This window comes from Solenopsis invicta, chromosome 2 (assembly GCF_016802725.1).
Source record: "Solenopsis invicta isolate M01_SB chromosome 2, UNIL_Sinv_3.0, whole genome shotgun sequence".
Classification (NCBI taxonomy): Eukaryota; Metazoa; Arthropoda; class Insecta; order Hymenoptera; family Formicidae; genus Solenopsis; species Solenopsis invicta.
In genome coordinates this window covers 1,755,864-1,778,357 of record NC_052665.1, presented here as the reverse complement: position 1 = coordinate 1,778,357, position 22,494 = coordinate 1,755,864, and the positions used below count along the sequence as shown (strand labels likewise).

General features: G+C 42.1%; 2 protein-coding genes across 3 annotated transcripts in view; one reads left to right on the top strand and one right to left on the bottom strand.

Moving 5' to 3' along the window:
• LOC105196450 (N-alpha-acetyltransferase 15, NatA auxiliary subunit) overlaps positions 1–22,494 on the bottom strand; it is a 44,417-nt gene that overhangs the window by 18,766 nt on the left and 3,157 nt on the right. The window lies entirely within an intron of this gene.
• LOC105196449 (adhesive plaque matrix protein) lies at positions 5,988–22,256 on the top strand. 2 transcript variants are annotated; one of them, XM_011162395.3, is made up of 2 exons: positions 5,988–6,517; positions 18,591–22,256. In XM_011162395.3, exon 2 carries the CDS (start codon positions 18,591–18,593, stop codon positions 21,789–21,791), a length of 3,201 nt encoding a protein of 1,066 aa, XP_011160697.2. In that variant the 5' UTR covers positions 5,988–6,517; the 3' UTR covers positions 21,792–22,256. The 2 variants fall into 2 exon arrangements, with proteins under 2 accessions (XP_011160697.2, XP_011160698.2); XM_011162396.3 differs by lacking the exon at positions 5,988–6,517 and adding an exon at positions 16,057–17,064.

Sequence of the window (22,494 nt, the reverse complement as noted above, 5' to 3'; positions counted from 1 at the left end):
TCGTACTCCTACGACCGCAGCAGACGGCTGCCGTTATAAAGACAGAACGATTGCGAAGTACGTCAATGAATCAATTTTAATTGCTAGCTAACCGTAAACTCATTACAGAAAACGATCATCGGTTTAATTTCGCGTCGTTGCCGTAATAATGGGGCGTGTCAGAAGCCAGTCACTCGTTAAGAGACAAACATTTTGACACACCCTTGGCCATCTTCCTAACCCCTTTAAACAGTCAATAGACTTTAGACAAACCAATCAAAGAGTAATTTAATTAAAATAAAAGTTAAATAAACCTTCATAAATAATTATTCGATTAATTATTGATGGATAATAAGAGTTGATATCCTTATAATTCGATCGTACCGAATAATATGGTCGTTTAAAGAGCTAAGTTTAAATTCTCATAATATATTTAACGTTGAACGTGAATGTAATGGAACCTTTTCATTATTTAATGCGATTTTTATATGAAACAGATAATTCAGAGATTTAGAATTTGGCGCCAAATAAAGATGCTTGAAAAAAGTGAAAACATTAACACAATCTTATTGGATGAAATTTTGATGGTCAAAAGCGAGTGCAAAGTGCATGTTCATTTCGCAGTTTCTACGTCCCAGATAAACGACAACAAAGCGACATAAAGCCTCGGTTAAAGGCCGTAACACGGCGCACGGTCACAGGAAGCAACCTTTTCGCCGTGATCTTGAAATTAACTAATTCAACCCAATTCCCAGCCGCGCTCGTTAAGATGCACGAGAAACTGTCTTCTCACTTTCGTGTAAAATTGCGAGAAAATGAAGGCACGCACGACGACGAACAATGGATCGTACACCTCCGGCGAGAAAACGCGGGTCGTTTAAGCTCGCACAACGAATATGCCTCTCCCTCCTCTCCCCCTTGCCCCGAAAGAAAAGAATAATAAATGATAAGCATCTTTCTCCGAATATGAAATAGAAAGTTTCATTTGGCGTATCGAGAGACCTTGCAAATAATTTCTAGAAATTTCAAGACTATAACAATTTAAATGATAAGAAATAAATGCGCCTCTTTCGATAGCTCGATGATATTCATGTTTCATTAATTTCATATGATTATAAACGGAAAGCAAAACAGGATGTGGAAAAATCGTCAAGCATTGTGCTATTATAGTGTACAATTTCAGTTGCACAATGTTTAGTTGTATAATGATTACGTATTCGCTATATTTATGCGCCACTGAATTTCATACAATTACACGGGAATCGAATATGTAAAACCGTATTGGCTCGCGTTCGGACGTGTTTGTGAACGTCGAAGGATTTTCGAAGCTAAACGCTAAAATTAGACAAACTAGCGCGTTGACGGTTATTACGATGGCCGCATTAATGTAGAAGAGATGGCACAACGATGTGGGAAGTGAAGTGACATCGAAAGTTACGATTTCACTATAATCTTCCAAGTGTCGCACACCGGACCAGATTCTCAGGAAGCACTTCTCGAAGAAAAAAAATCTTTCGAGAGCGATCTTCTCTCGCGATTTCCACTTGAAACTTTCTCGTTCACGCCCCTGGTCTAAAATTTGTGATTAAGAACGATATAAAACATAATAAATACAATGGCGCGTTAGAGAAGGTGAAGTTAATTCAGCGAGATTGTGCATCTAGCGAGACTGTTCCCGTCAATCTCGTGTGCTAATAAGCACGAACGAAGGTTGACTGAACAATGAAAAGATTTATATCTATGCCTCACCAAAGCTTGTACACGTGTTTTCGATAAAGGCTAATAACACCATTAATAAAGGTATTCACTTTATTCGCGACTTTATTCATATGCGCATAGTTTTAATACGGCGATGTAACCATGAAATGTCACGAACCGCGATCGGTCATGCTTGGCGAACCGTATTGACCAAATAACTGGATAACATCTCTTTGATCTCACGATTGACTTGTAAAAGACTATTTTTTTTATTCAGTGCCCTGATTTGAACGTCCCCATTGAATATCGACGTCACTTAGTTTTCGAAAGATTCGCGGTAAATTTGAAAACAATTTCACTGAATTAAGATCATTGCAAATAATATTCGATGATAAAAGGAAGCGTCACGTATCATACAATTATTACAAATTATTACAAATAAAATTACATATACTTAACAAAAATTAATAACAGAATAATTATTAGTAAATTACTTATTAATAAATTACGAAAATAATTCAACATAAATCGATGTACAATAAATGATTGAAATATATTTGAAATATTTTTGAAATATATTCATTTTGCAAATATAAATGTAAAATATTAACGAAATTCCCAATGAGCTATAACGATATCGTCATCGCGACGGGATAATTCCTTCTGACACACAATCGACGCCAGGGTCGTCTTTTCTTTTCAAATATGACACTCGCAATTAATCTGTCTGACCAATATATATATCCTCGAATGTAGAAGCCCACAAAGAAACTACGACGTCTTACAATACGATACTTAAAATGCGGCACTTAAAAAATTGGTAACGTGAAGGACGACATATGCCCGACCTTGATAATGCCGAAATCTCTTCCGATGAGTCATTGTGCGGCCAGACAGTTCGAAATAAGCGCACCCGCCATTCATTGGCGAGGATCTCGACCGACAATTGGTCGGTCGTATTAGCGATCCTTCTTCGAAGCGCGGATGAACTCTTTTCAAAAAGTATTTATTCAAAAGAAAAAGAATTCCCTGAGAATTTCCCAGATTTTTTAGAACTTTTGGTCGAAATTTGAAATTAGAAAATAAATTTAGTGCAGCTTTGAAATAAATTAAATTATGGAACTTTTTAATGTTTCTTAACCATACAATTACAAAGAAAAGCCATTCAAGTTTTAAATGTCAAATTTGAAAAACTATTAAAAAGAAATTATATAAACTAAATGGCATATAACGCAAAATCAGTTTGTAATACTCGTATCTGATTCACAGCAAAAAAATGCAGAATTCAAAAGATAATTAAACATATACCAACTTAAGAAGAATGATGTATTGTCTGCTATAGTCACTGATTTTTTTATATAAAAACTCGCGAGCCTCTCACATGAAGATGTATATTGCCAATCAATTGTCGATATTTTACATTATCACAAAAAAAGATCAAAGAAACAATTTCTGCTAGAAAGAAATATAAAGAAATTGTAAATTTAAAAATAATGTCCTTGAATAGCAATAAAATTCTATAAAAATCCACAATTTTTAAAGGTAAGTACACGGAAAGAACAATTTTACTGCAGATCTAAAAATTTAGCTAGACACAGATCAAAAAATAATTTTGTGTTGAGCAATCAAGATAATTATGTAGAACGCCCAAGCATGATAACGTCGCTGCGAACAGTTTTGACATTCTTACAATCAAGTTAAACATCTCATACAATTTTTTTAAACGATTCAACATAATTATTTTCAGATCTGTGCTTCAGTAAAATTGTTCTTCCCGTGTACATTCCTTGAAAATTCCAAGTTTTCCTGGTTTTTCCCGATAGTAAATACCACTTATTTTCAAGACAAATCACGGATAATGTTAATCGCTGACTCAAAGCACTCGGAAAAACATGCGTATTTGAATAAACAGCATTTTAAAAATATCTTACCATCATAGACTTCATCGGATATGCGACCGATACGTGCGTCACGCGAAAGGAAACGTCACGGTGAACACTTGAATAATACCGTCACAGTCCGAGAATATAATGACGTTATTGCGGTGAATCGTAATTGATTGCGAAGAGAATCATGACGACATTGCGGTAGGTCGTAACTGATTGTGAAGAGAATTATGACGACATTGCGATCTTCAGAGCGCTCTCCAAATTTAGTCGTGCGAAAGGATTAATCGTATTTGCAGCATCGACCAGTAACCAGATTATCGACGGTCGTGCAAGTTGAATCAATTTAACTCGGTTTGCTAAATATGGAAACTACGACATTATCTTAAGAAGCGTACTAAATGATAATAGACAATCTCTTTTCTCCTTCATTACATACATATAAATTAATTATTATATCTAGTAATCTGCATCGAAAGTGCACGATGCTTCAGCCATGAAATTTTTATGGTAATATGAAGCCATTCTTGTACCGATCAATCCGAAACTTTCGCGATCGGTGACCTGAACTTTCATGCGCATCCGTATTTTGCGCGCGTGACTAGCATGACGCGAGTTTCGATTCTTTATATGCAAACAACTCGTATCTTTATCATACAATATCCCGGGTCCATTATTAAAAACAATCCAGTAGGATTCCTTTTGCGGCAATAGTGGAAGACGGTCGTACTTTTTATGCGAGCGACAAACGATTCTCTCATCGTCGTGAGAAATTAAATAAACTTTCTGAATAAACGCGTAATCAATGCAGAAATAAAATCGCTTGTATACAAAAGCGGGGAAATTTCTGTGCAATTCATCGAATCGCTAAAATATTCTGATGCGTTCCGGTGAATATTTCACTTGCGATACCCCGCCGCTTTTATTGGCGGTCAGCTGCCTATTAATTAGAATAATAGCAGTCAGTCTGAAAATGTTATGTGTAACTAATTTGATATCGACGTTGTTGAGCTATCTGCACGGCGATTGATATGCGATTGGTGTAACTCATGTTTACGCGAGGTGATTACCTATAAGCGCGACACCATTACTCACGGATTCATCCTATGTGTTTCTACGCTCATTAATAGCTTCGGGACAAGGTGTAGACACGATATTAAAGCGCGAATTAGACACGGATAAAATAATATGCAGCTATGAATTCGCTTGGTACTTATTGCATTCAAAGCGATACTGATATATATGCGAATTACTTTCTATTAATGGACCGTGACTTCTCGGTGAAAGCCGTGAAAGTTCTTATTTCAATTTTGTCCTTATCACACACAATTCCGTCTAACAGATAATCATTACGTAATATATAGCATACCTAATTTATAGAAAATATGGCACACGTGGCATTAAATAATGCGAATGATATTCTGTTTACTATCCCATACGGGAAAATATTTTTTGCTGTCCCAAAACGGCACCTCGGGTTTATTGTTCGAGATTTAAGGAATTTATCAAGAAGATCCAAAAAGAGATCAAAATAAAATTCTTAGCGTCCCGAGGCCCGACGGCTCAAGTTTTTTCTGCGTGGACAGGGTGGTCACTTGGGTAAGAAATAGGTTTTCCCGTTTCCATTTCCGTCTCGGACAGACGCGATTGTATCGCTCGATTGTATAGACAAGTAAAGGCAAAGATCGTTATGTCCGTCTGGACCCATCATCAAAATAACATAAAGCTGCCTTAGGAGCTGCTTAAAAGCGGGGACCTTGATTTTTATAAGCGCCGTACGCGCGCGCGCGAGCAATAAATTGTCTTGCACACGTTTATAGCTCGAATGATCGCTCGAAAATAAATATTCAGATGCACTGCAGAAAGATCTTTTTCCTGATAGCGAGTAATGCCTACATCTTTATTGTTAGACGTTATTTTTGCGTCTCTTAACTCTTTTCCTTACACTGTGTAGCGTATGCATGTATGTATAATTATACTTGAAAAAAAAAGAAAAAAAAAACACGTACAAATATTAGAAGACAAGATAGAAAAATCTGTAAGCACTTGACGCCAGTATGATGACGTCAAGTTTTATTGGTGACAATAGGGCAATGATGTACGCTGTCCAATTAACGCGTGTCATCGAAACGCAATGCATGTCGCAATGAATTCAATCAGCTTTAATTAAGTGCTTCACAGCACTAAACGCAATTAGGAGGACCTCCGGTGCGTAGGCGACGGAAGGTACTCTTTCCCGCGGTCATACCCATTCATTCATGCAGCTGAGACTTTAAGGGAAGGAAAGAGAGAGAGAGAGAGGCCAGGGGATTCGCAGAGGGGAGGGGGGGGGATCGCAAATCCACTGCAAAAAAGGGAGGGTGTGCGAGGTGTGCGAACGGGACAGGACGATGCCTTTGGCCCGACAGTCGTAGGAGCGACCGGCGACATTGCACACGCGACGTTAGTTCCCTTCCTCCGGCGTGGCACGCGAGCGCAAGTGTGGGGCTACCACACCGTGGTGAGGTGCACGAGTTGCCCCCAATGCGCGAATATCGCACGCGGTGGTCGGGTCGTCGAGTGTCGCGCATCGTCGCAAAAGTCGAGTCGGGTCGCGTCGCCGTTGCGTCGCATCACGTCGCGGGACCACAGAGTGGGACGGGACACTGGCGCAGGGCCAATAGAGGATTCACCGATATAAAGATCACCGGTCACGCGGCGCAGGAGGCTACTCGCTCGTGCATCGTCGTCCAAGTGCAGTGGTTGCATCTCGCGACACGTACGGTGTGTTATGGGAGGAGGGGCACGCTGAGGCGAGTCCCCATCCGTGCCCAGCCGTTGAGATTTCTTTGCGTTCGCAGATGAACTTGTCGGAGTGCGATACATGCGCCTGAAGCAGCCGTCCGCCTGTTTTCGAGCGCATCGAGGAAGATCGATATCGCCGAGGACGCCGATACGCGGCATTATAAACGATCGTGAGTGCATTTGCATAATTACCGTGAGGAAAAAGATCTCTCGTTGCGCGATAGGAAAATGTTTAGTTGAAAACACTTAGCGCACCACGTGCCGTAGGAATTTATCATCCCGGTAATTATCTAGTCCTGTATAGCTACACATGATAGATGAAAAATTATCCTGCTCAGTGATCTCGGATTCATTTCCTCAAGTGAAATATAATTTTACTTCGAAGTACGCTTACTTTAAAATACATTCTTTTAATTTTTTTGATGTTTAAAAAATAATATCTACTTCAGTGAAATAAGAGAATTAGAAATGCCTCGTTAAAAGTTTCAAGGAAGGTATCTACAAACTCATTTTCAACTATAAAAATCGGAATGAAGGAAACGGCAATTGTGCACAATTGCAACATGAGAAGTTGTAGCTAACAGCAATTTAGTAAATCTTGTAGATAGAAGTTTTCTAGATCACAGACTTTTACTCCGATTACACGATGTCCTCAATCATTCATAGTTGACCCATGTATCAACATCCATCCGTCTTGATACTCATATCCGTGCTATTTATCCGGCCGACGTAGAGGTTTAAGAGGTCTTCCGAGAAACATTAATTATAACGCATACGCGATCATCGTTGCCAGGATGTCGCTCATTATTGCACATCCATCGCTGCTTGTAATAATGGGGAGGACAGTTGGTTCTCGAAAGTTCGTGTTTGGAAGCATCACTTAAAAAAAATTGTTTTTAGTGATTCACAGTTCAATACGAGGAACATGTGTAATTGATGTGTAAGAAGAATGATCAAAATGCCTAAATATTTCTCCACATTTACGTTATGCACAGGGAAAAAATTTGCTGTGATTGTTACAACATTTTTTATACTTTGGAAAAAAATTCACTTGAATTCAAGTTATAATGATATTATATTTAATACATCTGTTAAGATATGTCCATTAGTCTACGATTCTCGGAACTGTAATTCTCAGGATAAGTAACTTTCGATTGCAATACCTTCATATATGGTCGCCTCAATCAAAGCATTATTGTTATCTTTCTAATATGGTTCGCAGAACAAATAGTGCGATTGAGAGATCTGTAAGATCTATAGTTGTGCGGTACAGCGGTGAGAGTTCAGTTCCATTAAAGTAATATTACCTATACTCGCGAGGAACAAGATAAAGTGTGGTTACAAATATACGTTGTAATCCTTGTTATTATGTATAGATAATTATTAGGGTCCGGATGTTCGTGTACAAGATCCCATGTAGAGAGTTATGTGCTAGCAAAAACTACATTTTTGGCTTTTTTATAGTTAATGTCTACTACTTTCTATTACCACTAATTACTTTACCAATGAGTCATCGATCAATGGTAATTAAAATATACGCCGTTACGTTAGATGGCTTTTTTTTACTAGAGAAAAAAGTATCGGGAAGAGAGTGGAGATAAAGTATCAATCGGTTGAAAAGTGCACTGCTCTCAATTGAATTTTATCAATGTCCAACAGTGCATTTTCAAATTCTTGTAGATGTCTTATCAGTGCTGAGGATATACTTTTAACGTATGGTTTTTGTACAGATAAAGATTGCAAGTACCATTAGTTTGAGATTAGATATACATACGTAACTACGGCTGAAGATAATCATTACATTTTTAACATTCATATAACAGCTACCCTCACTAAAATTGAGGCAACTATATAGATTATTTTCAGAGAACTATGATTCCCATAATTATTTTTAGACGAAAAGTAACATCATTTTTCTGTTGTGATAACCGTAACTTTTTCTCCGTAGCAAAATTCGATAGTTTTCCTCGACGCAAGTCACTTTTGAACCATTTTTTTTTCCTCTGAAGAATCAACAGTCTCACTTTCTGTACTCGTCGAGTCGGAATTACCTTTGTTAAATGAGCCTGAAATGAATGAAGGCATGAAGTAGAAGTTGCTGCTAATAGTTCCCGCGGTACTCGCGCATTTCGCTTTGGGGCTCTCGGAATATCCGGTCAATCGCACGTTTGCGAAAGTTAGAATTTCCGGTCGATACGTCGCGGTGACGACTTGATGCGTTTATAACGCGCCTAATTAACTTCATCTCGTTTGGTCAATTATAACCTATGCGATCGTGCGACTTGTCGATTGGCGGCCGATCACTTTCACTTTGATATCATTCTGTCCTCGAAAAACATTCAGAAGGCAATGCGAGAACCAAATTATAATAAAATCAGAGTGCGTTGAGAATTCACTTTTTTCTTTCTTTTCTCCAACTAAAAAATATAAAAAAATAGAACAAAATCGTATTTTTTAGGAAATTCGATCGAGGATTAAATGCTAATTCGCATTATCCAAATATTATCCGATGCACGACGAGAGGTCCCTTGGGACAGGAAACAGGACCGAGATAATAAATCCGTGCAAATGGCCATTGGCTATCATGACGCGATTGTTTTATGATCCACTGTTATGAGCGGTCATCGTTCACGTTACATAATTTCGTTTCACGAATAATACGCAAATCACAGTGGAGCAAAGACAAAAATTCTCCGTGACGCGAAGAATGAAATTCGAAAACCTTTTTTTTTTTCATCAAGACAAGGCAAACATTGGTTGAAGATCGATCGTGCGCCGCGTATAGCGGCTGAACGGCTATTTTCCAGCGCCACTAAACCGCGACCGCTTATCAAGTTATGCAAGTCGTGCATGAAGTCGCCCGGGTAAAATAAAATAGCAGCCGTACACAGAGAAAGTCGCGCGTCGTGTGTTTAGTGGGAACAGTAATAATGGTATCTTTCCGATTCTTCACTGAAAATACGGTATTGAGGCATGACACGAGCGTGCGTAAGTGCACTGTATTACGTGCGCCGGTAAGTAACCCGGCATTTGTTACGGAATAATATGAAAGCCGCCGATTAGACCGCGCCGTCGGAGAAAGGAGAGGGTTGTATCAATATTCGCGTTGCACTTTTTTTTTACGAGGCATCCGTAGGAATCGCATGATCTGGAAAATAACACCGCGCTAACTTTCAGAGGAAAGATTAAAAGGAGCGTATTTGAATAAAAAGTATCTCGCGCAAATGCATTTCCCTCTCGCGAATGCATTTCGATTACGGACCTTCGCGACAAACGAACGACAACGCGCGGCGAGCAGGGTCATCAATGGAACCTTGGGCACGACCTTGCGCCGGTCAGTTTCCCCTCTCTGCGAGACTGATCGTCCTTAATTGTAGGTGCAACGGTGGCGTCTAATTTGCAGCGGACGCGAGGGACTGACGTAAGCGTGGGAATGCGCACGTACAAAACGGTGCAGCGGCGGAATGCGGATAAAAATGAAGAACCGCCCCGGGCGATTTGTGCGCGGGACAAGATCGTTCCTCGTCTCGAGATGCTCGGACTATGATTCACCGCGCATGTAGGATAAACCTACCTGTTCGATTTGAAATCTGGCGTATGCGCGCGGGATTAGAGGGAGCAAGTTCATTGGTATGGGGAACAATCGGCGGGAACAATCTGAGCGACGGGTGACAACGATCGCAAATTCCAACGGCTGTGTCTCATCGCTGTTTTGTAAACGCGATAGAGCCGCGATCGCGCGTGTCCTTCGTGCGTTAATCAAACGACAGCTCGTTAAAACTTGCACGACCGCAAATACGTGATGTCAAGAGCAACCGGCCAAATGTTGAACTTTTATATCACGGAGGGGGAGGAGAGAGAGAAATACACCTTTCGAATTTATAATTCCGAGTAAAGTGAGACAGGAATCTCATGACATGACACACATTTTTTTTTAAAGCGAAACTACCTTGAGAATATTCAAAAATTGTAAAAAAATTAATTTGCAATTATATTAAATTCCCAATATAATAAATTTTTTAATATTTCATTCACACGTAAAAGTCACGAGATGATTCTCAATGCGACTACTTTCGAAAGAGTGTGGTTAGTAATCTCGAAGTACACCTCGAAGTACACCCAAGAGTGTTGCAAGATTTACGGTTCTTAGATTTACGGTTCTTATCTATCGTGAAGGTGAACGGTCGAACGAGTGTGAGCTGAAAACACGCGGCTAACCTGCTGATGAGATTAGCGGAGATGTATTTATTGTACAAATTATTGCGCCACACGAAGGTCTGCAGCCGTTCTCCGAGTTTTATCACGTGGTTCGACCTGTTTTCTGGGATTTTTCGCCGATCGAGTTCGGTCGCCTGTTGCCTGCGTCAAGGCGTGAAGGTCGTCGCGACTACGTAAAAGGATTTCTCGAAAAATATTTAAAAAGATAAAGAGAACAGGGCAGATAACTTAAAGAATTCCTGATAATTTAAAGAGTCGATCACATACTTTCTTCTTACACGCAGAGAAAAGATTAGCCAATAAAGCTAAAATTTAGTTGTAACAACTAAGATGTGTCTTTAAAATAGGGACAGCTAATATCGGAGCTAAATTTATTTGTTATTAAAATTAGCAGTTACAGCAAGAAATATTCGCTGCCAGAATCAAATAATGTTTAGCGAATGCGTATATAGTTTCACGCTCCTAAGTCCAGGTCTACAATAGGTGTAGTAAGCCTTAAGCCGTAAGAAATTGACCAATCATAGTTGAATATGAGGAGAATAATCGACCAGGGTCAATTTTTACAATTTAAGGCTTGAAACATTAATTGTAGACTGGGACTAAGATATTGAAGAATAGCTGCCACTTTTTTAGCTACACGTGTTAAAACACACATTTTATTTTAGCTAATAAAACTGTATTTCGCAGCAAATATATTTTATCTTTAATTTTTAGCACTGATAGAAAATATCGAACTAGCTACTGATATTTAGTTACTACTTCTAAGTCATTTTTTTCCGTGTACGTTCATTTTCATCGATGTACATTGAGAAAACAAGTTATTAACTTGACTAAATTTTTCAACTCGATTACATTTTTTCAGTTCATTTGACTTAAATATATAAAATATCTGAACTTCAGTTTAAACATTTATATATTTAACTTTTAACTACATATATATTTAATTTTAATCATAAATGTTTGAAATGAAGAAATTCAATCAAGTTGAACAATTTAATCAGGTTGACAACTTTTTTCAGTGTAGATCAACTTAATCTCGATTTGTAAATCCATCTTTATTTCTTTTTAATTCTTACGATTCTTAGAAAAATAAAGAGTAAATTAAATCGAGTGAAAATGCACGTACAAAATGCAAAGACAGAAAACAGGAAATTTCACACGAACTTATTCAAATTATGGCTACGTAATTCCTTGTAGTGCGAGACGCGATAAAATTTATTTAAAAGATTTATATGATTTATAAAATTCAACATTACATCGAATGCAACGTAGGAAACATGTTTGATATGCAGCTTCTGGAGCTACTTATGTATTCCATCACTACACGCATATTACACGTATGACGAGAAGTTTGTTTTAGCGCGTACTCTCATAGCAGCTGTGAGACAACACGGACTTTGAAGAATTTTATTACTATACTTTTTTACTTTTTCAAATTTAGCATTTTAGAAACATTTGGTTTAATTTAATTGAACTCATAAGAATCTATACTACACTTTTCGTATTATGAAAGTAAATTCTCAGAGAAAATTCTCTTCATGTTTCGTTGGATTGCTGAAATGAAATCAGTCCGTCAATAAGAACTACAATCAAAGCTTATGTAACGCCCATATCTAAATCTCGGGAATTTCTAATAACGGTAAAGCATACGATATTCCGTTTGCACTTTCTGTCGATAAACGGAAATGATTTATTTGTGTTGAGAGGCTCAGCCGTCGACTCGGAGAAGTACCGTTTCTTCGCGTCGAAAAAATTTCGCTCGCGTGTACGCGCCGTTATAGAAACGAATTATATCGGTACGCGAGCTCCGCGAGAGTCGGGTACCGATCTCAAGAGCGGGTTTATCGCGAGATGCGATTGATGCCGTAACTCGCCGTGAGAGAGGTGCCCTGGGATGAACGAGACGAGCTGATTATGCAAGCGCGCGGACTGCCTCGGCGGAGCAAGCCGGTCAATGCCAAGGTGTTCCACTTCGAATGCTACTCTTCCCTGTCGTTCCGACACGGCGCCGATCTCGTCGCCGACTTCTTCTCAAGCCGAGCCCACGGGTCGGGGGGATTCACCTCGAATAATGATGCGCACGATGAACCGTCGCCGTACGACACGTCAAATGCTACATACGTGACACAGCAAATTCATAGATCGGACGTGTTTCGCGACGAGAGTTTAACTACCGTATGTGAATAGACGGAAGATTAAGTTAGCAATACCAGAACGGCATACAAAATGCATTTTGTTCAGAAAAATATTAAACGTGAAATGAATTTATTTATATTTTTTGCTGAAAGAACAGAATTTAATAATTTCTCTCATTGTTTAATACTTTCTCTTAAAAATAGAAGTATATAGTGAGTGGCGTGTTGATCGTTTATATGCTAAAGACAGCAATCAATTTCATCTTCCGCACATTCGTGCTACACGTGCGAGCAATAAGAGAAACACAACAATAGAGATGTCAAATTCATGTTAGTCTGAGTTGCCCTAGAGACATAAGAAAGCGTGCATCTATAATTTGTACACGGCAGAAAGCGATGTTTTCAACGTGCTAATTTAATTCACGAGTATCCGTAGCCCAGGGCGGTGCATTAATATATGGCATCAAGTGCAGCATGCCAATCGAGTGTCTAGGTAAGGCGAATATTCAGACTTATCTTCGCATCTGAAAGCGATAGAGAGAGAGAGAGAGAGAGAGAGAGAGAGAGAGAGAGAGAGAGAGAGATAATTCTCTCTGTACCCCGGGACACCTCGTGCATTCATGTTTTAGCTTTCTCCTGTTTTATCGCTCTTACGCAAACATGCAGATCCGTAAGAAATGTAACAAATTATACGTTTGAAAATAACGTATTGCGGCAGAGAGCTCGGGTTTACTACCGAAAATAAAGTGGTTACAAATTGTTGATTAAGGGTTACTAGATGAAGAAGCGCTCGGGCAAAAGGCGCGTCGCGCAGGATGCCCCGTTTAGAGCCCCGATTATCGATTTCCTGTGAGCGAAAAGGTGTGCCCGGCAGCGCGCGCTTTCGAGAGTACGTACCCCAAAGTTTCTACATGCGACTGTAAAACTGTTACGACGCGCCGAAAGTCAAGCGCGGCAGCGGCGTCGAGGAATTAATGCTGCTCAGCGACCACAACGCGAAACAAAAAGGAAAGTAGATGAAAGCGTAAATTCAATTGAATAACGGTAGGATCCGCGGCTCTTGTGCACACGTGTGGTGCACACGCGTCAGCGCACAAAAGTGGATTTACTATTACCCGTGTAAGGTGAGATGAGCGAACTGGGACTGACAAAAATCGATAGACTTTCCAGTCAATTGAACTCACAAGATACAGAACCGACACGATCTCGTATTCCCGATACGACACAAATAAATATATACTCTCCAGCTAAAACGGTACCGTAGCTCCTAATCACGTTGCGATCGCGGTACACGATCGACCTGACAAAACGAATGATATCAATCTGATGAATCAACGGGAGGCTGTTTTGCAAAGAGATCTCGTTCCGTCAGTCGGCCTTTCACTCTCGCGGAACTAGTGCGATGGCTCAATGCCGTTTTATCTTAACCGTGGGACGCCTTTGATGGCCCAGATCCAAGGTCAACTTCCGTTGTATTCCGGGATATCGATATGACCGAGAAACTGCATTCGAACCGATTTACACACATTGCACGCTGTGCAATTAAATATAAAACTCTTTAACGAGATTGCAATCAAGGTTTCGTTGCGATATGAAAACAGACGCACGCTACGAAATAATTAAAACTCGACGAATACGCTAATTATCACAAATATAAAGATACACAATTGAAAGATTTATGTTAAATTCAACAAGAGGAATAATTATAAAGTAACATAAATATAATGTAAAGATTAACATAAAAAATGGCACCTTGATTTGGAAACAGAGTGTAGGAACGTATTCAGTGAAATTAACATTTATATGTTGACACACATTGACATACATTGACATACATTTTATATTCAATTATCTTAAGCCAGTAGGTATTTATAGTTATAAATAATTTTCAATCTTTAATTGAAAGATAAAAATAAACAAATGTATGAATGGAATTTATAATTAATTATGCTCGGAACGTTTTAATATGTTTTAACGTTACATTATTTATAAGTTATTTATTTATTTATCCACAAATTATTTTAAGATTAAGAAATGTTGACTATCAATTTAACACAAAATATTTAAATAACATAATCACATTATGTTAAATTAACACTTGAATATTAAAAATTAAACACAAAAATTTGAACATAAATGCTTTCTGTTGTGTACGTTAAATTTCGTAGATGCCAAGAAAGATTTCCAACATCCCGGAAGAAAAGAAACTTTTCCTTTCGAGTTTCCAAGGAAAGCTCTCGTGCGAGAGCCATAATTATTACGCCACGTCTATCTCGAAACTAGTTTCCGACTTTTTCCAATTTGACGAGTGAGATCGAAGCGATCCCGCTGTATACAGTAATATAACGGCAAAGTCTGATCCCGAATTTTTAGAGCAAGCCTCGCGTTGTAGAGGCAACGTAACGGCACCTGACAGCAGGGATCGCGGCGCTGTCTTGCATCACGCCTCAAAAAATCCTTCGACTTTCGTCTTGCGAAATAGGCCGCCCCAATTTGGCGACGTGTATACGACCGGTCTACATTTTGCAATATATATCTCAGTCATTACGCGCTTTGTGCGAGAATTGAGCAAAAGGCACGGGATGAAGGACGAAGGAGCGATTACATTCGACTTCTCCGACTTGACGACGACTCGCGAGCGGCTGACGAAGCTCGAACTTAATGGCCATCGGATCCGAGCGTCGAAAGCCAACGTACCGATTCAAGATCGCAATTTGGGCGAATGACCGGAGAACTGCCTACTCAGGGAACTTTGTTAGGCGAGACTCGCGTGACTTCGCGCAGACAGCAAAAGTGGACGGCGAAGCGGAATTGTACTATCGCGGCGTGATTTATGAGTATCGCGCGCGCGGTTATTGCCGCGCACAAAAAGGTTTTGTTACCGGATGGTTGGGCAATCACGCGGATAATCCGAGCAAATGCGCGCGGCGCGGCGATTCTTTCACGTTAATATTATATCGCCCTGAAAAGTAAGCAAAATCGGGCAGCGCCGATTGCCGACAGAAGTGAAAGGAGTTCGCGACACCACGCGCTTGCTGTTGTACCGTCTTTCCGAAGTTACGTGTCCTCGCGCGAGGACAGTCGCGCATAAAACACCACCCCCTCCGAGTAATCAGCGACGTTGAAATAATGCCAGACACGGAGCAGCGATCTAATTACGATCGTTAATCGTAACGAACCGACCGCGACTTCCTCCTTTCCACCGGTGTAGAGCCGCACGGCGGCGTACCGTACGTCGCTACCGCTTGGAAACGGCTCCACCTTCCCCGACGAACGTCCTTGGGGGGCCCGGTACACCGGGAGAGGGTGATGAAAATCTGCCAGTCACGTGTACCATGCCGGTTCGAACGGTCGTACCACGGTTCCGTCGAGGCCCGACCGCAATATTCTCCCATCGCAATCTCCGCCGATCGAAATACCGAAATACCGTATCGGCGCGTTAACTCGACGAGCGACTTCGGGGAATGTTAATTCGAGGATACGCACAACGCGTAAAACGTGGGAAAAACGCCTTACGCGCAGACTTATTCGTGCACGATGCAACGATGTCGGGAGATCGTAGCACGTAGCTCGAGCGCAATCGAGAACCGGTCCCGTTACTAAAATCGCGCGAGACGTGATTTTCTCTCTAGGGTAGAACATCAATCGTTCGTGGTGCTGTGGGTAGTGTCGGTTAAATGCCGGAAAGTGAGTATGCTAAATCGTAGAGCGAGCCCGTCGGTGTGCGCACAATGGAGGTATCCGCGGCCAATCTGACTTAGCGAAGCATATCGGGAGAAGGCAAAGATGATTTCAGAAAAAATCATTCATTTCGCAACTACACGCGCGTGCAACTTTGGCATCTCTCGTCTTTTGAGACTCTAATTAATTGAGCTGATATTTGAAAGTCTAAGTAATTCGTTGAAAGTGTTTCATTGAAAAATCAACGATGATTCTTGCGGGATAGTTGGTGATTGAAGAACTGATAGTTGCCGAGTCTCCGGAGGTTTTACAACATCTATATATGTGCAACACGCGTGATGAATCACACGGCGCACAAGCAGTGTTAAGGACATGTTGATGACTTTGACCACGTGCATCGGTGATCGAGTGTTGCGTGTTTCATTGATTCCTCTCGCACGAGGATAAACGTCGGTGCTCCGTCACGTAGCACGCGTGGATTAAGTAGTTACTTGTGCGCGGAGAAATCGAGTGCACTCACGTAAGGCGTTTTACGTCTCTATCGTCGCAGCGGCCACCTTACGGGTTCTCCGAGGAAGCGCATTATCGCATGTTCCATTACAGCGATTCAATTACAGCAATTCAGCGACATATCAGAAATTCCAGTAAACGTTTGTCGTACTGTTCCGGATGTACGGAGAAAGGTACACCTTGATACCACGTTCATTAAATGCAATTTAGAATTCGCAGGAAAATTCGCTCGCCACGTCATGTATTTTAAAAAGCTAGTATGTGGCAATCGTCAAGATTGAAATAGAAAAAAAAATTTATTACCGAGATTGATAATTAAACTCTCATAGTATCTCGGCGTTAAAATTATGCAACTTATAATTTCATTATGAGTTTACTTCGATTTAAATCGCATGCTGCTTGCATAATTATTTATATAACGACTTTCTATTTATAGCGACTGCAAAGTGAGCAATTAACGTATCAAAGTAAGTGTAGGACGCATCCTTGGCTCGCGGATAAACGAATCGAAGGAAGCTAGGAGTTTTCAGAAAACAAAAAAAAAGATATACGAGGAGATAGAGGCAAAGTGCGACGTCCGCGGGCCTGTCGGAAGTACATTATCGTGTTGCTCGCGCTGGCGTTACTTCCGCAAACTTACACGAGCCGCGCGCGCGTTGCGGCAACGCGCTCGTGTTCGACGGTTAATGCATCGACGTATGCCTACAGGAAACCTACGCTGCCTCGCACCGGTTTGTTACTCAGTCGCGAGTCATTACGTGTCGGCTGGTACTCCAGTGACCCGTGAATGTTTGTCGAACATTCACCGGTCTGTTCGCCAGGGAAAGGCGTGGCAGCCCCCTCAATATCGCATTCTCGTATCACCGCAATCCCAATGTGGTGGAATTAACGAATTCTCCGAATGTACGAGCATAGGTCTCGAGAGATCAACCGCTGATACGTAGAAGATTGGGCGCGATTCGCGAAAATTGCTCTCGTCTCACGATACTCGCGAAACCTGAAATCTGAAATCTGAAAATGTCATCCCGGGAGATATAATCATTTGATATTTTCACATTTACGTTTCCCTTTTTAATTTGCCTGCATGAGCTCTCTCAAATTGCGACTGTTTATAAAAGGTTGAAAATATTTCAAGAGGCTTAGAGCGACACAGTTTGTAAAATGGTAATAGGAGCAAGAACCATTAGTAGAGTATCTCCGTTACCGCAAGACTAAATTGCAGGGCAGCAGTGGTCTGGCTAGGATGCGAATAAACATACGCTTTGTTCGTGACTTAGTACTTAATTGGCACCATTGCGCAATTAGATCCTTGACATACGCTGCAAACCGCGTGGCTACGTCTACGGAGCTACGTCTATGAATGTAATTCCGGTCATTGTGAATAATAAACTGTTTTATATACCGCGCGCAACGCAACGTCTCTTACTGACCTATTAAACGCAGAAATCGTTCCACGCAGCGTGAAGAATAAAGCGTATGATTTAATTAACTCGTATCTCGCGCCTGCAGAAAAGTGCATATCAAGGTACGCGCGAGCTTATACTTTCCCGTTACACTGTTTCTCATGCGCGCGAAGAGCAGGACGAAAATAACTATTCTCTAATCGTGGGATAAAAATATCACTTTCCGATTGTGTTACGAAAATATATACGAGTTGAGGGCAAGAGAGGAGAGTAATATGAGCGTCTTCTATTTTCAGATGACGCATCCCGCTTTATCTCTACGGAGGCTGTCGCTAGCTCTAACACTGATAACGATATGCGCGACCATAACGGAATCGTCAATGATCAGGGAAAGGAGGCACATCGAGGAATCTAGTCATCGATCGGGCAAGGAACACGCGTCCGACAATTGGGACACAAGATTGCCGAGCAGCACGGCGATCAACAAGATCACCGCGGAACCCGGAAGAAAAGTGTCTCACCATTTGATCGGGGGTCACCTGAGAGTCGATACAAATCGCCGCGATGACGGCGAGTCGCTATGGGACGACGGAATTCTCATGTCGGCAGCCGGCAACGGCAAGGAGGGGAAAAGTAATCGCGGCGGCAGCGACAGTGGTAGCAGCGACGACGAGGACGGGAAAAAAACACTCTCTCAGCAGGTCAAGGAAGGCAAGTACGGCCTCATACAGAACGAGATTTACGGTGATCGCCCGAAACGGCCCGGCATCATCAGCTATCTCGGCAATCCCGAAGTACCGAAGGACACGATCGACAATCTGGGCGGTCTCGACGAGGACGAGATCTGGCTGGCCGAGAATCATGTGCTGGTGCTGAGAGGTGGGAAATTTCCTGAACATGAACAGAACGGCCAGCAGCCGAGCGGCGACAACGAGCAGCCGAAATGGCCACCCATCGACGATTACAACGCCCCTAAACGGCAGGTCAAGATACCATCGCGGCCGAAGATACCGCCACCCTTTCCGGTACAACTTACGGAGGGGGGGCCAGTACAACTCATCGGACCGAATGGCACCGCGGAGGAGATTGCCAATGGCACCCTTGACTACAACACGAACCCTCTTTACACGAAGGGGTTACTACCAGGGGAGGATCCGTTCTTCGCAATCTCTCCGAACGGCACGGCATTCTCTGTTGAAGAAAAATCGTCCAGAGGCAACAGTGATCAGAAAGGAATAAAACCAGAACTTCCTCCGCCACATGGCGCTCTTCCGCCTTTCTATCACGCCATACCGCCCGGCGCGATTTTCGTACCGCCGCCGGGTAATCAATCGGATTACGACGAAGAGGATCAGTCCATCTACTATCCGCCTCCGTACAGCTTCTATTATCCGCAAGATAATACGACCGCTGTGCCGCCGGGCCCCCTGGTGCCCGGCATTATTCTGCCCCCGCCGCCAGACTTCTTCTCTGCTCTGGACGACAAGAAAACTACCACGAAGAAATATACGAAACGACCGACAACCACATCCTCGCCGGCGACACGACCAACGTATTTGCCACCGAGAAAGCTCACGACTAAACAGAACAAGGCCTCATCCGTTCCGCCGACTTTGGTAACCAAGACAAGTACTACTTCATCGACCTCCACGAAAATATCCTTCGGTCGTGCGACGATAAAGAACGTGACGGATGTATTTAAATCTAAACAAAAGACCACGCCTAGAGTGCAAGTCACGACGTCGACATCTGGCAAACCGCACACTCTCGAGAATACCGAGATATACACCATCAGTCCTGTAATTGGGAATCAAGTGTCCGAGGCGACGACCCAGCAGAAGGATTGGTCCACGCTGGTGTCGAGCAAGACGATTCCGGTTCTCGCGTATTACCCGTCGACCACGCAGTCATCGACGGTGGAACGACCGGTGGAGGTCACGCCAGCCTCCATAAAGAGCATCATCACCTCTAGTCAATCCGGTCAATCTCCTAACCATGCGTCTTACTACTTCTACGAAGAGTCAACCGACGAGAATTCGGACGTCACGGCGAAGCAGTCGCCTGTTTATTACGAGTCCACCACGAAGTCGCCGTACTACAATATCGAGACGTCGTATCCTCACCAGACTGAGCAGAAAAAGCACTATTACGCCGCTGTCGAAACGATCCCACCAGTCGAGACCTCGAAAGACTATAAGGTGAAGCTCATCGACAGCATCGTAAAGAATTCACAGACGTTCCAGTACACCGACGACTCGGAGACCACGTCTGCGAAATTCGACGCCAGCTCGTCTCGGGATCAAAGCCAACGTATGTTGGCCGACGCGCCCGTTTACTATCATCAACCTATTCCTGCGCGTCCGCTGCAGACGTACTATACGACCCCGAAGCCTCAAACGTACTATCGTCAAACTACAAAGCCTAAGCCAGTCTATCAGTACAGTTTCCAGGTAGCGGATTACTCGAAACAGAGACCATATAACGGGGAGCAACAGCAACAGCAGCAGCAGCAGCAGCAAGACACGTCAGTATTTAGCGAGTATCAGGACGTCAAGTCCGGCAATCGGCAGTACGATTACGAAGACATCGATTCTCCGTCGCGGCATCAGTTGCCGCGGAAACAGATACCGTATAAGACGCAACATCCGGTTTATTCCACGAGCACCGCCTATCCGATCGTAGATACGACACCCAATCCGCAATACGCATATTTCACGCAGCAGGACGAGAAACTGTTGGACGATGTTACGAAAGAGTACTTCACGATCTTCGGCAAGAAACTACCGGACGCGAAGATATCGAGCACGACTCCGATCTACGGGAAATCGAGCAGCGTCACGGAGAAACCTGAGCACAACGTGAACGGCTACGTGCCGAATGTTTATACCAGACCGGTGACTTACAAAACACCCAGCGTCAAAGTGCGCTACGGAGATCAGTCGCATCGACCCTATTCTCTCAAGGACGACACTCGTGTCAACTACCGACGACCCTTGCCGCCGATTAATCCGGATAGCGAATTTATCGAGATAATTGAACCACCTAAGCATCAGCCGAAGCAGCCATCGCCGTTACCGAACTACGGGCTGCAAACGGAAAACTATCGATTGCAAAATCAGGGAGTTCAACAACATAGGCCGACCCCTCGTTACAGGTTGCGAGGCACGATACAGCCAGCCAACAGACACACCAATAATTTCGTACCTTTCTCCGAGTCCCGGGAGGAGCTGGAGAACATTCAGGAGCCTGTGTCGCTATTGGATGACATAGAGGTCAACTACAAGAATCCGCGTCCCCCCATAAATCCCGACGCAGAATTTATCGATCCCGTCACGGTGCAGGACAATCAGAACGCGTACTTCGCGTACCAACTGCCTGGTGACGTCGGCCACTTTTACTTCCTGACGCCGCAGGCGATCACACAACGGCAAGATCAGAACGGTGGATACGTCTATCCGAAGCCCAGAGGGCCGAGATTACGGAGACGGCCAGGATAACATATAAACGCGCGTATCCAACGGCAGTCGCGCGCAATGCCATAATCTCGCGGATGTCCGAAGTGATCGCGAGTCGCCTGCGTGCGTGCGTGTCGGCCGCACACACAGATACATACATGTATTATTAATATATTTATTGTACTTGTAAATACGAATTGACTAAGTTAGATAATTATAACAATGTTGTTTTACGATAAACGCTTAATTTATTACGCAACCTGACTCCCCTGCCTTAAAATAATAGCTGTGCGATCGTATTCGCATATGTAATCTATAGTATGCACCTTGTCATCGCATATTTGCGCATTATCTGTGATTAATGGAATTACATACGTATACGTAGTTATTGTGTATTATTGTGTATTTGATGTACGCGCTTTAACAAACTGCGGCGTTATTTTGTGAACTTTTTTCTCTATGTATAGAGTCAAATTTAAAAGAAAAGTATATATGATATGATTAGAATTGATGCAAATCTCTATAAACTGAATTTTAGAGGCTCTTTTATTATTAATATACCAATCTACCCACACATGTCTGCTATTTATATCCTTCCCATTATTTATATCCTTCCGTCTTAAATGTTATATTATTTGTAATTTCTCATGAGATATTTTTTAATTGATATTGTATAAATATGTCACAAAGATCACATTATGCTTTGCATCAATTTAATTGAAAAAATTATATATATATATATATA

Bases quoted from the DNA above. Each gene is read 5' to 3' on its own strand.
- LOC105196449 (XM_011162395.3), top strand. From the start codon at position 18,591: ATGACGCATCCCGCTTTATCTCTACGGAGGCTGTCGCTAGCTCTAACA.